Source organism: Orcinus orca, chromosome 12, assembly GCF_937001465.1.
Source record: "Orcinus orca chromosome 12, mOrcOrc1.1, whole genome shotgun sequence".
Lineage (NCBI taxonomy): Eukaryota > Metazoa > Chordata > Mammalia > Artiodactyla > Delphinidae > Orcinus > Orcinus orca.
Genome location: NC_064570.1, coordinates 29,159,314 through 29,175,769, shown reverse-complemented (window position 1 = coordinate 29,175,769; position 16,456 = coordinate 29,159,314). Strand labels below are relative to the sequence as shown.

The window sequence follows — 16,456 nt, the reverse complement described above, 5'->3', positions numbered from 1 at the left end:
CATGATTATTCTCTAATAGGTGAGGCACGGAAGTCATATTTGCAGAGGGAGGGATGGGATCTTATCCTCAGACATAAGGAGGTGACAACAGATCTAAATTTAGATAAATACATAGGTGGGGATAGAGATGGGAAGTTGAGGGAATCTGGAGTACAAAAGGTCTTCAGGTTTAATAGATCACATAGATCGAAACTAGGAGAAACCTGTGTGACCTGCAAAATTTTGACTGAATTAGAATTTTGTGTATTTGTGATTATAAATCTTTCTTGTCATAAGGAATTTTCTGTTGTAGGATTTGTTAAAATCATTAATCATGAAGACTCATACCTGATCTAAAAACGAAGTGCTGTCCTTGACAGTATTCATGTTATTCACAGGAGAGTTTGATACCGTGCAGAGCCCCTCCACACCCATCAAAGATCTTGATGAGAGAACGTGCAGGAGTTCTGGGTCAAAGTCCCGAGGAAGAGGCCGGAAAAGTAATCCCTCCCCGCCTCCCGACAGTGACCTGGAGGTATGCTGACTTCTCCTTAAAAGGTGTAATGTGATGTTTCATTTTATTGAATGATATATTCTATACCGTACAGTTCTGTAAAGTTTCAGACTTAAAAGAAAAAGATACATCATGAAATGAGTGGACCTACTATGAAGTAGGCATTTCACAGCTCTGAAATTGGAGATTTCGTCCATTATAATGGCAAAACTAAAAACAATAACAACTTAAAAATCATAATGCTCTATAAATTCTAGGCCTGAGATAGTTGCATCTTTTGATCCAAAAGACACAAACAGAAGGCACAAGCAGAAATTTGAAAAATAAAGCCATTGTTTGTGGAGTATTTATCTGAGAAGCACTCTTTCTGGGAGTACTAGGGTCATGAAAGATGTTTACATGGGTCAATAAATATTAAAAGGTAAAATTAATCTGTATGGAGAAAAAAAGGTGTCATCAGAAAATAAGAAAAATTCCAGTCATTTGATACATATGTTAAAATTTTTATACCTGTAAAAATTTCTGTGTGTCATTGTTTCCAGTTGGGACAGATCTTTTGAGATATATCCATACTAAGCAGGTTGTTTTTATTATGAAACATCAGAAGAAACTATTCTTAACCGTAATGTGTTACTTCTTACACAGCTGCATATTTTAACTGCGAAAAAAAGTTAAATCTCCAGATTTAGTAAAGTCAAGTAATAGCCCTTGCATCTCTTCATAAGAGATCATTTCCTTGATGCGAACAACAGTAGTAGATTCAAATGCCTTCAAGAACCCAGCAGGTGATATGAACGAGTGAACTGGGCTAGGGGGCCAGCAGACTGAGAAGAGTGGGGAGCACTGGCCCAGTCTAAAGGGACCCCTGCATCATTGCCACATGGACTGTCAGCCACCATTGCCACAAACTGGAAGTTTGTCTACTGCAGTCAAAACCCTGAACTTTGTGTGAAATCTTCTAATCTGGACATTTTAATCAATAATTTGAAACCGTTCAAAACACTGTGCAGGCCAAACAACCCATCTTATGACTTAATCTGACCCAAGGGTCCACACGTTGCAATTCCTATTTAGAAATTGTTCATTGATTCTTTAAAATATTTTTTAAAATATAATTCTTTGCATGAATTACAAAACTTCATGAATTCATGAGACATAAAATTTTATAAGAGCACACTTCTATCATAAAGTCCAAACGTGTCTTTTGGGTATTAACTGCAAGTACATATTTGAATGAATTCATTCAGATTAGGACATCACATTTTTAAGCCTTATTATTTTTGTCACTCTTGTTCCTCAGGTTTTAAAGGGGTTAGATTTGACAAATTTGGAGGAAAAATTAATGGAGTAGCATAGATTTCCATATAATGGTATCAAGATTATATCCAACAATAAAATGAGAGGTCTTCTACTTGTAAAGAGATTTCTGTTTCCTTAGAACTTGATAATTCTTCGATATTTATCTTTTTTCTCCAGCGTGTGTTTGTGTGGGACTTGGATGAAACCATCATTGTTTTCCACTCACTGCTCACGGGATCTTATGCCCAGAAGTATGGCAAGGTAAGAAATCAAGAAATTTTACCCCAAGACACCTTGTTAGAATTTTATTTTAAATAAAATCAAAAGCCATTTAAAAATACCTTGTAGTGTTTTTATTGCAGTCTGTCAAGTCTGCTCTTAATTATTTATTTCCAGTGGCTCATTGTTCTTTAATGTGAACTGGCAAATTTTACAGAACTTAATTAGAAATCATATTCTTTTTCCTTTCTTCATAATAACTTTGAATTTTCTACATGAAAAACCAAGCTTATTACCCTCACATAATTATTTTAGAAAATGTTTTTGTAAATTGAAATGGACTTTAAACATTATAATACATATATTATTGTCTAATAAGGGAACCTTAAGAAATTGTTTGGATTAATTTGTTGCACCAGATGTTGCTATAGAATGCCATTTGAAATAAGGAAGTAATCTTTTGTCTGACAGATCCTTTGCATTTATAAATATAAGTATTTTTTGGTAACTTTGAGGAAGCATATTATAGAGACTGGGAATAATACCCCGTCACACATACAAATCCAGAGGCAGATGTTCTCATTACTTTCCTTTGTCTCTTGCCATTATTTTCATAGTCAGTTTGCTTCTTGTAACAGTGTTGTTATACACGTGTGTGAGTCTGTTTCAAAGAGTGATGCACCTGCAACAGGTTTTCCAGCTAGAAACACAGTTGTAGAGGCCATTTGAGTCTTTGATTCTGTAGGACTCACAGTCTAACCAGAGTCAATTCACAACATGTTGGCCTGCCTTCAATTACTGTATTCAAAGTTGTATCTAACTTTGGTTCCTTTTCATATGACACTTAGGGAAGTGTCTCCCTTCATCTTTATAGTGTCACATTATTTCATAGGGTCTCATGTTAGCTCAACATGCAGTTTTTAACATCTTCTAGACTAGTTGTGATGAATTAATTGCACTCAAGCATTTCCTCCTAAATTGCGCTCTTGGTGAATTTGCATTGCATTTGATTCTTAGTATAAGTAATGAAAGTTGCTAAACATATGAAAGGTAACAATTTTATTTAGTGACCATTCAGAAAAAGGAGACTTAGCTCCTTTATCACAATCATCATCATCTAAAACAGTGATCTCCAAAGCAGGATGTATGCGTATGTGCCAGATATACACAAGGTGCTTCACTGAGATAAGGAGAGAAAATAACACATTTATACCCTGCAATTTCTATTCTTATCTGTTTCAATACATGTAAACGATTATAACTTAAAGAATATGTATGTAATTTATAAATAAATTAACTATACATAAATTTGTGGTACACACTCAAAATTCTATTACTGATAGAGCATACAGTCTAAAAAGTTTCCAGATAATAATCTAAAGCATTTTCTTCTGAAATAATTTTGGCTTATGTGGAATACACAGTAATCCTATTGAACTGATTACAGTATTTTTGTGCAAATTTTCATATTAGATAAATGTTTAAAATAAACAGCCTAACTTGAACACACAAATCCAAATAAAAGTCCCCTTCAAAATAGTCACCATTGGACGCTATACCTAAATATCCCTGTTGCTTCCATTATGCCAAACCAGTGGCGCGACTCATCTTTTGGAATTACCTTTAGATTTTTAAAATATTTTCTGACTTCAAATCTTCATCCTTTTGTGGTAATTGTGATATTTAGAAGTAAAAGGATGATTTGAACCCAAGACGATAAATAAAGAGCATGGTCAAAATGTCACTATATATATACATATATATATATATATATATATATATACATATACACATTTTTTTTCCATTTCTGTCAAAAATACCTTAAAGTTTCTACCATCCCAGAACTGAGCACGGCCTTCTATTTGGGATATGAAGGGGTACCAGTAAAGAAGCAGAGGGGTGGTAAACCATTATAAAACAACATCAAATAATGAAGCTGCTTTTCTTGAGTGACTGATAAACTGGCTCTAAGAGCAATTCCAAAAGAAAATTTCTCCTACTTCCCTCAGCAGTGGTGCATCACTGAAATAACCCATCACCTCCCAGGATGGCCACCTGGTCATGCAGCATTCATTTCACAAACAAGTTCCGTTATTTTAAAGTATTGTCGAAAAGCTTTGCTCGCATAGAAAAGAGAGACATTCTCTATGCCTACAGAGGCTTAAAACAGCCGAGCTTGCAGCAACGGCGGGAAAAGTGAGGGGAAGAAGGAAACTAATGTTTATTTAATGCCCACGATGTGCCAGCGTTAAGCGTCACAACAATTTTAAGGGGTGGGTTCTTCTCCCCAATCTGTACGTGAGGAAACATGCTCAGAGAGGGAATAAGATGTGTGCAATCACACAGCTAGTCAGTGGTAGAGATGACTCTTGGGGCCCTGGACTCTTTGACCTCAAAGCCCATGTCGTTTCTGCTTACAGAACATCACATGGCATAGACGATTAAGCTACCATGAACACAATATACAAGTGACATTTCCTGAAAGGAATAAGGACAATTAGTGAGGTACTGTGAAGGCAGTTGTGTGAGTTCTCCTTTAAGTTGGAATGATTCTAAGTATCTTCTTGCAGACAATTGGGATAGTTTTCCATCAAAAGGGAAAACTTAAGAAATGTTCAGTGAAATAGAGTGTGGTAGACAGATACCAGTACCTCATGGTGGTGCAGAATCGGAATAGGATCAGAGGCACTGTTGGCAGGGTGTGGGGAAGATAAGCCTACATTTCTAGAACACCTACCATGTGGTAGCACCTGTGTTTGGCATTTCACAAGCAGTAGGGATGGGGGAGAAGGACAAGAGCCTTCGAGTCAGAGAAACCTAACTTTGAAAACCCAGTGCTGACGCTTACAGTGTTCTGACCTTGGGCAAATTACTTAATTCTTCCGTCTCCATTTCTGTAACATGGGAATAATACTATCTATAGTGAAGGAGAAGTAAAGAGAATACCATGTTTAATAGCTTAGCAGAACACTTGGTGTGAAATAACGCTCACAAAAATTGTAACTGTGATTAGTCACTTTCACAAATGTTATCCAACTTAACTCTTATAATTACTCTACTGTAACGTATTGTGATCCAAGTTCTGTGGATGAGGAAACCTGGGTTATTGGAGTTTAAGAAACTTGACCAAGGTTGCAAAGTGATAAATGCTGGTACGAGTATTGGAAACCAGGTCATTCTCATAACAAAGCTTTGTCCTTAATACTATTCTCTGCTACCGGAAGGGGGCCTGCTGGAGTTGACCATGTTGAATAATGGTTTCCTCCAGGAAATTAAAAGAAATTAAAGGGAAAATGTTTTTAAGCTCTATTTTTTTCTAATCAAAATGAAAATTCCTTTATTGAGTTGCATGAAAAACAATTTAGATGACCATGTTTATTGAATTATTATTTATTTTTTAAAGTAATTTGATCATTGACTTTTTTCTTAATGTCAATAAGGAAATTGGTGTTGCCTCTTAGCTAGTAAGACGTTAATATTTTGGCATGTTAAGAAGTGACTAAATAAAGGATGTTGTTATATGAGGCCCATCTTGTGAAGCTGGGGACCACATGTAGCTCAGGGGTCATTTGAAGGGGACAGAGAGGGTATTGGGTAGTTGCAGCTTCACCACACACCATAAATAAACTAGAGCTCCAAGGACAACTGTGTTCATCCAACAAATATTTACTTAGCACAGGTACACGTGCTTCCCGCTCTCCTGGAGCTAACAAGCAAACAAAGTAACTTCAGATTATGGTAACTGCTCTGAAGACAATAAAACTGGAGAAGGGCTTCTTGAACTTGAATGTGAGTCCCTGACCCTCAGGGATTGTAAAACCCAGAGTTTCTGATTCTGTAGGTCTGAGGCAGGGCCTGAGATTTCACCTTTGGAGTAAATTTTCTATAAAGCTGATGGACCATGCTTTGGGAACCGCTAGAAAAGAGCATTTCCCCAACATTTTTCTTGGGAAAGCGAGTTCCAAAATATGTTAATTGATAGTCTTTGTGGGAAAAAAAAACCCATGGCCAAATAAATTTAAGGACTACTTGAATTTTATGGCCATTCAGTATATGTTATCATCTTAAAGGTCCTGAGATGTTTTACAGTTAAGAATCCTTTGTAACCATGTTTAATTCCTTCATTCCCAAGTGTCTAAGTAATGACCTTGAGGACCCACTGAAATGAGGTCTTTCTGGTCATCAGCTGACAATTCAGAAGGACTTTGCCAATAGTGAAAGTGACCAGGGCCATTATTTCTGCTGAGGAAAAAAAAGACCCCTGTACTACGTAAAGTTTATCTAATCTTGAAATTCTTAATGTCTTCAGTCCTTTTAATTTCTCGGATCAGTCTTGTTTCCACATTGTGCACTTTCAGAGTGTAAAAGTTTTGTATGACATAGTGATTTTTCTGTTCTTTTAACCAGAGAATCTTTTGTGTTCGTAGTATATCACGCTGAGTATCTTTATATAAAACATATAAGGGCAGATCTGCTCTAGGTGAAATGTAGAAGTTGGGGGACTGGAGACATCCCATTTCCCTCACGTAGACAATCCCTTCCCCCATGGTTCTCAGTCACCCCAGAAGGGTTTCCTGAGTCCTGAGGGTTGCTCAGAACACATTCTGTAGGGCAGTAATCCAGCTGAAGGAACACCAAACTAGAGGTTAGGAGGAAGTCCTGTGCCTAGATGTACCTTAAGCTACTCATTTAACCTCTGAGCCTCTTTTCACATCTAAACATGGTTATAATCCATTTCCTTCCTGGAGTTACTGGATGGATTAAATGATATAATGTAAAAAATATATATATAAAAGTAGCACTTAGCTCTGAAAACTATCATCCATGTCCTGTGGCGGAGAAATTTAATACACTATTTCCCCCAAAAGGGAAGTGACAAAGGCAGAAATTTCCAGACATGCAGAAGGTCAATGTTTGCAGAAAGTGGTACTGCAGTGGCCTGAAATATAATGAGCTGAGAGCTGTAAATATAAGCGCCAGCGGTGTAAAATCATGTCCTGCCATGACCACACCTACCTACCTATCTACCTATTTTTCTCTCTCTTCCCCACCTCCAACCCCAGTAAAAATAAAGAAACAAGCAAACAAATAAGTAAGTACCATTTTTGAGCTCTTGCTATGTGCCTGGCACTTTTCTGAGTGTCCTGTTAAATGCATTACTGTCTCCTTTGCTTTCACCACCACCCTATGTGATTGGTACCATGTTACACAGCTCGCAAGTGGTTTGGCCAGCCGGAACCCACGTCTCTTCCACCTGCTCTGGATCTCTGTACTCTTTTGGTCTCATGTCTTTCCCCACCACCTATCAAAATAAAATTCATGGAACATAATAATTTAGGAATGCCATTTTTACTCATAAATTGCTCTGCGTAACTAACTTTTGTGTTTTAATTAAAAAAAAACTTTAGAAAAATCCTGCTTCAGTTTATAAATAAACAATATTATGAATTTTCCAAGGATCTTCCTAATATATAATCACTTTGGACCCTGTTCAGTTGTCAACACAACATGCTCTTTTCCCAAGCAGAACTATTCCTGGATATTTACCGTGATGGCAAAGGAGGGATGTCAGTATTTGAGTTCTGCTGCCTGTGGAGCTGGTGATGGGCTTTGCAGCTGAGCACCAGCTGGCATGTACACCTTTCAGCACTGCACAGCTCTAAAGCAGGAGTTTGTAAGTTTGGCAGGACGCAGACCAGGAATCCTCCATCATCTGTTAGAGTTTATGAAGATTATCTCTATTCCCTGATTAAGTGTATATAGTATTTTACCTGATAAGTTGCAGTAATTCCTCTTTGTTAGAAGGAGGAGTGAAAGAAGCTAAATAAATTGTGCTTTAGGGATTTGGTTTATTTTGAAGCATTAATGTGTCATGTGCTATGAGGCCATGATTCTCTAAAAGTCATTCCACAGGAAGGATGCAAAGGACATAGCCCAAGTCAGGGAAAAGACTGAAGGAAAAGTGAACAGTTATATTGCGAAACTGAAATCCAAGCTCCCAAAACTACTTGCTCATTTTAGACAACATCTTATATAAAAGGAGCACTGGAGAAATGATATGTTCATCAGGATAAATCCACTGGTTACTTTTATATTAAACAACCTACACACACTTATGTGGAAAGGCTTCTGAAACAGCACAAGCTATATTTTAAATGATGAGATTGTCATGAAGATAAGTACTGACTTATGTGTATGTCACCTAAGGAAAAGCAACATGATTTGCTAGAATGTGGTTAGAATGAATCAAGTGTTGGAACCATGGATTGGAAGCCACTCTGATGGCAGCATGCAGGTGACCACCCCTCTGGGCATAATGGTTAGAGCATTCTGAATTTGGAGGGAGAAGGGACCTGAGCTTCAATTCTATCTCCACTTCCTACTATGCATGTGACCTTGGGTAGTTTATTTAGTCGTTGTGAGCCTCAGTTACCTTTTATATAAAATGGGGAGAATCATTTCATAATTTGATTAGAAGGGTTAAATGAGTCAGTGCATTAAAACTCAGCACACTACCTACCACAAAGCAAACATTCCATGAGTGTAACCTGTTTTATTTGGTTCCAAGGAAATCTGAATGTTGAGAAACTGAATTTGGGGGAAACTGGGTGTTTTATCCAAAAATGTATGTGTTGTTTCATCTCATAATGTGAGATACTCAGCTCAATGTTGTAGAGAAGAGCGTGACTAGAGAGTGATCATGGCACATATAAATTGAATGAATGAGGAATTCACAAGTCTCAAAAACTTTAGTGATAGAGAACAGACTTGTGGTTGCCAAGGGGGAGAGGGGGCGGGGAGGGATGGATTGGGAGTTTGGGACTAGCAGATGCAAACTATTATATATAGTATGGATAAACAACAAGATCCTACTGTATAGCACAGGGATCTGTATTCAATATCCTGTAATAAACCATAATGGAAAAGAAAAATAAAGTGAAAAAAATGTTAGTGTTTTTCATGGTTGCTCATAGTATATGTGTTTAAGGGTACACATGCGTGTGCATGTAAACATAGTATAGTTGACCCTTGAACAATGCGGGGGGTCAGGGGTGCCGACCCCCCATGAAGTCAAAAATCTGAGTAACTTTTGATACCTTAAAAACTTAACTACCAATAGGCTGCTGTTGACTAGAAGCCTTACTGATAACATAAATGGTTACCACGAATTTCACATGTTGAGGTATGATATACCGTATTCTTACAATAAAGTAAGCTAGAGAAAGGAAAATGTTATTATGAAAGTCATAAGTAAGAGGAAGTACATTTACAGTACTGTACTGTATTTATCAATACCATAAGTTTGTCATCTGTTTGTAAGGTGAATTGTCTGTCAGTACCTATGTCAGTATTGTCTTACATGGTATAAAACACTGTAGATGTGATACACATTACTAACACTAGACATCAAAAGTGAAAAGATAATGTGAAAAATAAATTCGTATTTATTTACAGACATAACGATTCATGCACTGACAACAAAGCAGCGATGTGATTGCTTTATGGTAGCCTAAGTGTCATCAATATGGTTGCTTCACAGTAGCCTAACCTATACACTAATGAATGAGTCATTGTAAAATTTTTATGACACACAGTATTACAGTCATATTCTTAATACAGTATTGGAGACACAGTTACATTAAAAAAAAAACACTTACCTATGATGATAGGCTGATATGCAGTTTCTCCAGTTAATAGAGAGGGGTATACTGTACAGTAATGTAATTCTTTGAAAGCAAAGTTTTAAAACAGTAAGAAAACTAACCCATTATTAATTTTATATGATATATCGCTCACCTTATGCACCCGTAAGGATAAGCTGTTCATTTCAATACAAGTCTTTGCACACGATGTTCTACAAGACAAAAACTTAGACGATGGTGATTATGGGACAAAAATGTGTCATACAGTTCTTGCCGTACAGTTATTAGATTTTCACACGAAGACATTCAACACACATACACAACAGCTAAGGTTATTAACTGTCTGTCATGATGATTACTCTTCATTTAGTGGAAGTGGATCGTCATAAAATTCTTCATCCTCGGTCTCTTTACAATGAGTAGGCTGAGGACGAGGGAGAAGAGGAGGGGTTGGTCTTGCTGTCTCACCGGGCGGCAGAGGTGGAAGCGATGGTGGAGGTGGAAGGGGAAGCAGGAGAGGCAGGCACACTCAGTGTAACGTTATGGAAATACAGCGCAATTTGTCTGACTTTTTTTGCTTTTTCGTTTTTCTAAAAATGTTTCTATATGGTACCAATCTTTCCATCGTTTGCTTTAGTTTCAGCGCCCATATCATAGAAGGGTCCATGTCTTAAAAGAGATCAAAAGCAGTTTTGAATAATCAGAACCTTCTGCCAGACTGCCTAATGTCATTTTGTTTCCTGGCGCTGCTTCTTCTATGTCTTCTTCCTCGTTGTCTGGCACTGGTTCAGATGCACTCATCTCCATCAGTTTGTCCCCTGTTAATTTTTCTGGTGTGGTGTCTGTTAGTTCTTGAATTTCTCCAAGATCTCTATCTTGAAACCCTTCACCCTCTCTTTGCCGTATCCACCATCTCTTTCATGATTTTCTTGATTGGCTCTGTCGTAAATCCTGTGACGTCATGCACAACATCTGGACACAAGTTTCTCCAGCAGGCATTTATTGTTTCTGGCTTGATGGCTTTCAGGGTTTTTTCTATCCCAATGATGGCATTTTCAGTGGCATAATCCTTTCAGACATTCATGATGTTCTCTGTTGAGGTTCTCTTCCATAGCATTGACAATCCTTTTCGTAGAGTACCATATATAATGAGCCTTAAAGGGCCCTATGACCCCCCCCGCTCCCTGTTCTGGAGACTGAATTAGAGATGTTGTGTTTAGGGGCAAGTAGACCACTTTACAGTGCCTTCAGTGTTGAACTCATGGGGTTCTGGGTAGCCAGGGTCGTAGTCCAATATCAAAAGGACTTTTAAAGGCATTCCCTTACTAACAAGGTACTTCCTGACTTCAGGGACAAAGCCTCAATAGAACCAATCCAGAAAAAGTGTTCTCGTTGTCAGGCCTCCTTTTTGTACAATCAGAAGACTGGCAGCTGGTGTTTATCCTTTCCCTTCAAGGCTTGGGGTTAGCAGCTTTATATATAAGGGCGATCCGGATCATAAACCCGACTGCATTTGCACAAAACGGTAGTATTAGACTGTCCCTTCCTGCCTTAAATCCTGCTGCTAGCTTCTCTTCCTTATTAACAAATGTCCTTGGTGACATTTGTTCTTCCAGAATAGGGCAGTTTCATCTGCAGTAAAAACCTGTTCAGCAGATATTCTTTCTCCCCGATGATTTTCTTAATGGTGTCTGGGAACACATCTGCTGCCTCTTGGTGTGTGAAGCTTCTTCTCCTGTTATCATGACATTTTTTAAGCCAAACCTCTTTCTTAAATTATCAGACCATCTTTGCTGACATTAATTTCTCCAGCTTTAGCTCCTTCACCTTCCTTTTGCTTTAAGTTGTCATTTAATGACTTCACTTTTTCTCCAATCATATTAGAATCTACACATATGCCTTTCTTGTAGTAATCCTGAACCCACATCAAAGCTGGATTTTCCACGTGAGATAAAAAGGTATTTCTGAAAAAGAGCAAGGTTTCGAGCCTGCTGGTGTAACTGCAGCGATGGCTTCATGAATCTCCTTTTCTTCTTTACAATGGTCTTTACGCTGGATTTACTTATCTTGAGATGGAGGGCAACCACAGCTGAAGAACTTAAGCTATGGTACATATCAAGTAATTAAACTTTTTTTTTTGTCATGTCATGATTTTCTCTGCTTCTTGGGAGCACTTCTAGCATCACTAGGGGCACTCGTATGGGTCCCCTGGTGTTATTTAAGGTTTATGGTATTGCAGTAAACAACGCAAAATACGCGAGAGCTGCAAGAGATCACTTTTTACTGCAATGTGCAATTTACTGGAGAAATGAACTGCTCACAAGGAGTTGATTAGCCTCACTTGGCATTTAAGCGGATACTTGTAACACTTGAGCTCACTGAAATAGTAACAGGAGGTGGCTAGGAAATTACCACAGTAGTACAATATGGACTACAGTTAATTTTTTCAGTTATGATTTAATCCTGCATTTAATGCTGTTTGTATACATTTCTCTTGACTGTGAACAGTGCCCTGAACAGTCTGTGTGTGCACAAGTTTTGATCAATTTTAACTTTTTAATAGATTTGTGTGTATCTTATGGTATTAAATGATAAAATAGACTAGTATCTCTATATATTTTATGCATTCATGATATACCTAATTTAATTTTTTTTCAATATTTCTAGGCTATGTGGTTGGTCTGGGAGTTTTTTTCAAATGATCGCAAATCTCCAAAAAATGTTCCAGCATATTTATTGAAAAAAATTCTGCATATAAATGGACCAACAAGGTTCAAACCTATGTTGTTCAAGGGTCACTTGTACATATGTATGTAAAAGTAAAGCTAAATCAAAGACAGTGACACTTCTCAAACTCTCATACGGAGTTTGAGAGACAGTGAAACTTGAAATTAATATACAAGAAAGATAAGTGGTTATTCATTTCTTAAAAGCACAAACTTCTGGAGGCACCTTTTATAACCTCCCTGAAGTTTCAATCTCCGTTTATGATCTTCGCTTATGAACATTCAATCTCACTCTGTATGACAGTCTCTAGTAAGTCAGAAAGAGAAAAATAAATATCGTATATTACCACATACATGTGGAATCTAGAAAAATGGTACAGATTAACCAGTTTGCAAGGCAGAAATAGAGACACAGATTTAGAGAACAAACGTATGGACACCAAGGGATTGTAGGGGGTTGGGGGGGTGGTGGGATGAATTGGGCGATTAGGATTGACATGTATACACTGATGTGCATAAAATAGATAACTAATAAGAACCTGCTGTATAGCACAGGGAACTCTACTTCACTTCGCTGTACAGTAGAAACTAACACAACATTGTAAAACACCTATACCTCAACAACAACAAAAAAATAAATAAATTTTAAAAAAGCATTCCATCTCACATCTTGGGTGTTGGAGGGAGGCAGATTACATTATTACCTTGCCTTAAATTTCCATAACTCATCATTAACTTGCCTTTTTCGAAATTCATGTCTCACTTATCTTTTCTACAGTCTTCCTCTAATATACCACCCACCTTTCTCCAAGTCCTGAGGCCTCAATTGGGTGGGTTCATTTGCCATCTCTGTCACTTTTCTCTCAGTCCTATGCTTTCTAGCTCATCCTTCCATGGTCATTCTCACCATTCTCTTTTCTTCTCCCTTTCCATCTGGTTGCTATGCTATACTATTATATATTGTATAATATAAATATGATACTTTACTATTTTTTATTTTTAAAAGTATTTATGATATATTATGGGCTGGAAGCAAGTTCCATCCATCCATAATCTCTACGATAGCAGTAGTATAGCATAGCAACTATAGTTGTAGCAATATTACTATTGCTATAGTTGTAGCGTATTACTATTGCATATTACTATTGCTGTAATTCCCCTTGAAGTATATTTAATCTGTTATTAGTTTAATAAATGTGGGTGAGCATTATTCATTGGATTCTCTACTGATCAAAACAGTAGAAGCTGGTAGTGGTAGGTAAGCTGTGTGATGTCCCCTTCATGACTTCTGATTACTTAATTTGACTACTGTTCAGTTACAAATATGATGCTTACATCAAATACTTGGATTTTGAACAAATCCTTTTAATCCAGAGGAAAAATTAACTAGTTTTACACCTTTACCTGCTCCCTAGAAGGTCATTGGCTACATGACTAAGAAAAGAGGCACCATGGGTCCTCTGGTCCTTGAAGTTAAGTCCACAGATGATCTTTATGGAGGTGAAGGTGGGGCAATTCACTCTTACTCATAACTGTAAGCTATTTCCAGGGAAGCCTAATTCCCAAGAAATTATACTGAGTCACCATGCTACTCAGTAATCAGACTGATTCAGGTCATAAGAGTCTTTTGGAAGCATCTCAGAGGCTTAACTCCTGGGAAACCAGAAGGCCATGCCAGCTCTGGTGTTCCCTAACCATCCCAGACCTTCAGGAGAGCTCTTAGACCAGTGCTTTATAAATATTAACATGCGTATGAGTCACCAGGCAATCTTGTTAAGCTGTATATTCTGCTTCAGTAGATCTCCAGGGTAGGGTCTGTGATCTGCCTTTCTAACAAGCTCCTAACTCAGTGCTGCTGGTCTGTGAACCACACTTTGAGTAGAAAGATCTTAATCACTGATTCTCGGTTTTGTGTACATTAGAATCACTGGAGAGCTTTGAAATTACTGGTGCATGAGTCCCACCTCAGAGAACACCTGATTTAATTGGTACAGGGTGTGGCCTGGGCAGCAGGATTTTTCAAAGCTCCCCAGGTGCTTCTCATATGTGGTCAAGTTCTGGAGCCTCTGCCTCAGACGTCATCATCCCAGCCCCGGATGACGCTATCACCCCGCTTTTGCATAAAGCCTCATCATCTTTATGCCTCTTTTTCTCCGTCAGGCTCACCTTGAAAAAAACAAAACAAATCAAAAAAACCCTGTCCAACATTCTACCTGTACCTCAACAGCTGAACGTGGCCACAAATCTCAAGTGGGTCCCAGCACACCTGGGCTAACTCTTCCAGTTGATTATTTCAAACCTTCTCTCCCCTCAGCCCTTCAAAGCCCCCTCTCAATTCTGCACAAAACTCTTCCTCCATCACTTTAAGGAAAAAAAAAAAAAAAGCAAACTGGAAGAATCACTTTATCTTCGCACCATAACCATATTCTCTGCCTGCTCTCTGCACCCCCATTCAGGCCCTGGATCCAGGCCCTCTCACTTACCCAGTGAATCTCCTCCCCAAAAGACCTCTTTCATTCCTGAATCCCCAGTGTCCCACTTTTCTGGATTATTCCCATCACTCTTTTACATATCGTAATAGTCCCATCACCAGAAAAGCCTCTTGAGCCGTTTTCCAGTCACTGCTCTCTTTCTCCGCTCTTCCCTCACTTGCCAGTCCTACAACTCTCTTCAAGTCTGAGAAATGACCTTCTTGCCAAATTCATGGTTTATCTTCCTGGTGTCTCTCTCACTTGTATTTGACCCGGTTAATCACTCCCTCTTTCTTAAAATCCTTGGTCCATTTCACGTCTCTCACGTGGGTCACTGTGCCTCACACTCTCCCGTACACATTTTTCTCACTGTCGCCTCTGTGTATGTTCCCTATCGCCATGGCTGTGCATGGCTAGTCCCCTCCCTTTTCTCAGGTCTCTTATCCTCCACTATCACCTCCTAAGAAAGGCTTTCCCTTCACTTCCTTTCAATAAGCCATCACCACCCATCCCCATAGCCTTCTGTGTCTGCTGACTGATTTTTTTTCACCACCTAGAATACTACATATTTCCTTGTTTTTTGTCCATGTATTCATCAGAGGGCCCATCCAGTAATAGTATAAACCCCACAAGGGCAGGGAGTTTGCTTATTTAATTTTATGCTCTCTGCCCAGAATTTGATCATGTCTGACACATAGTAGACACTCAATAAATACATGAAAGTTCCTAAAACCCTTCTCCAGTTCCCCCTGAGAACGCTTAAGCCCACTGCCTGTCCATTACAGACAAACAACTCAATTGTAAAATTTCCCTTCTGATTCATGACTGAATGTCATGGCCTTTCTTGTCGCTGATTAAAAGTGTTTAGGTATTCTAACAAACCCACTAGCTATTTCCACCTTGGTTCATGGAGCTAGTTTGTCTTTCTTTTCCTGTAATGAATTTGCACATCTTCTGCCTCTGTGTGCACGTGTCCACAAATATGATTCAGGTCCCAAGGGAGTAACTGTTCCAAGAGCTTGAGTTCTTAAAAAAAAGTCCCCCATTTCTTTAAAAATACATAATTGCTGCCTCTCCTGAAATATTTTTACAGTGTGTCCCTAGAGGAGGAATTCCAGCTGATGGCCCAGTGCAGGGCAGAGGCCCATAGACAGACTGTCTGGCTCCAATTTACGCTCTGCGCTTACACGGCTACTAGGCGTTAGTATTTTGATATAGAGAAGTGCTGTCCTTGATCCTGACTTGGTTATACACTGATCACATCCGGCTGAAAAGCACACAGTTAAGGGCCAAGAGCTACTCATTTTCTTCATCTCCCCTCTGTCTCTGTTTCTGTCTCTGTATCTCTTGTCTGTCTCTCTCTCTCCAACAAATGTCTTGGGAATCGTTTCAGTATTTTCGTAGAATGCTACACAGAGTCAATTTAAATTGGCAGAGGTTCAGTTTGCCCCATAGGAAACTCTGCTGTAGACACTTTGAACCGATTGGAACTGTTAGGCATGTATAATACGTATCAGAGCTACCACAAAACCCTGTTACTCACTTTATTATCCCACTTTTCCCCTCTATCCAAGTTTTCACTGTCACTTCATTGCAGACCCTAAA

General features: G+C 38.5%; 1 protein-coding gene across 9 annotated transcripts in view; it reads left to right on the top strand.

The window, feature by feature from the left end:
- EYA4 (EYA transcriptional coactivator and phosphatase 4) overlaps positions 1-16,456 on the top strand; it is a 298,986-nt gene that overhangs the window by 256,293 nt on the left and 26,237 nt on the right. For all 9 annotated transcript variants that reach the window (XM_049695614.1, XM_049695613.1, XM_049695616.1 and 6 more), the window contains 2 exons: positions 378-514; positions 1,970-2,053. In XM_049695614.1, coding sequence (XP_049551571.1) covers positions 378-514; positions 1,970-2,053 — 221 coding nt within the window. The remainder of the gene's footprint in view (positions 1-377; positions 515-1,969; positions 2,054-16,456) is intronic.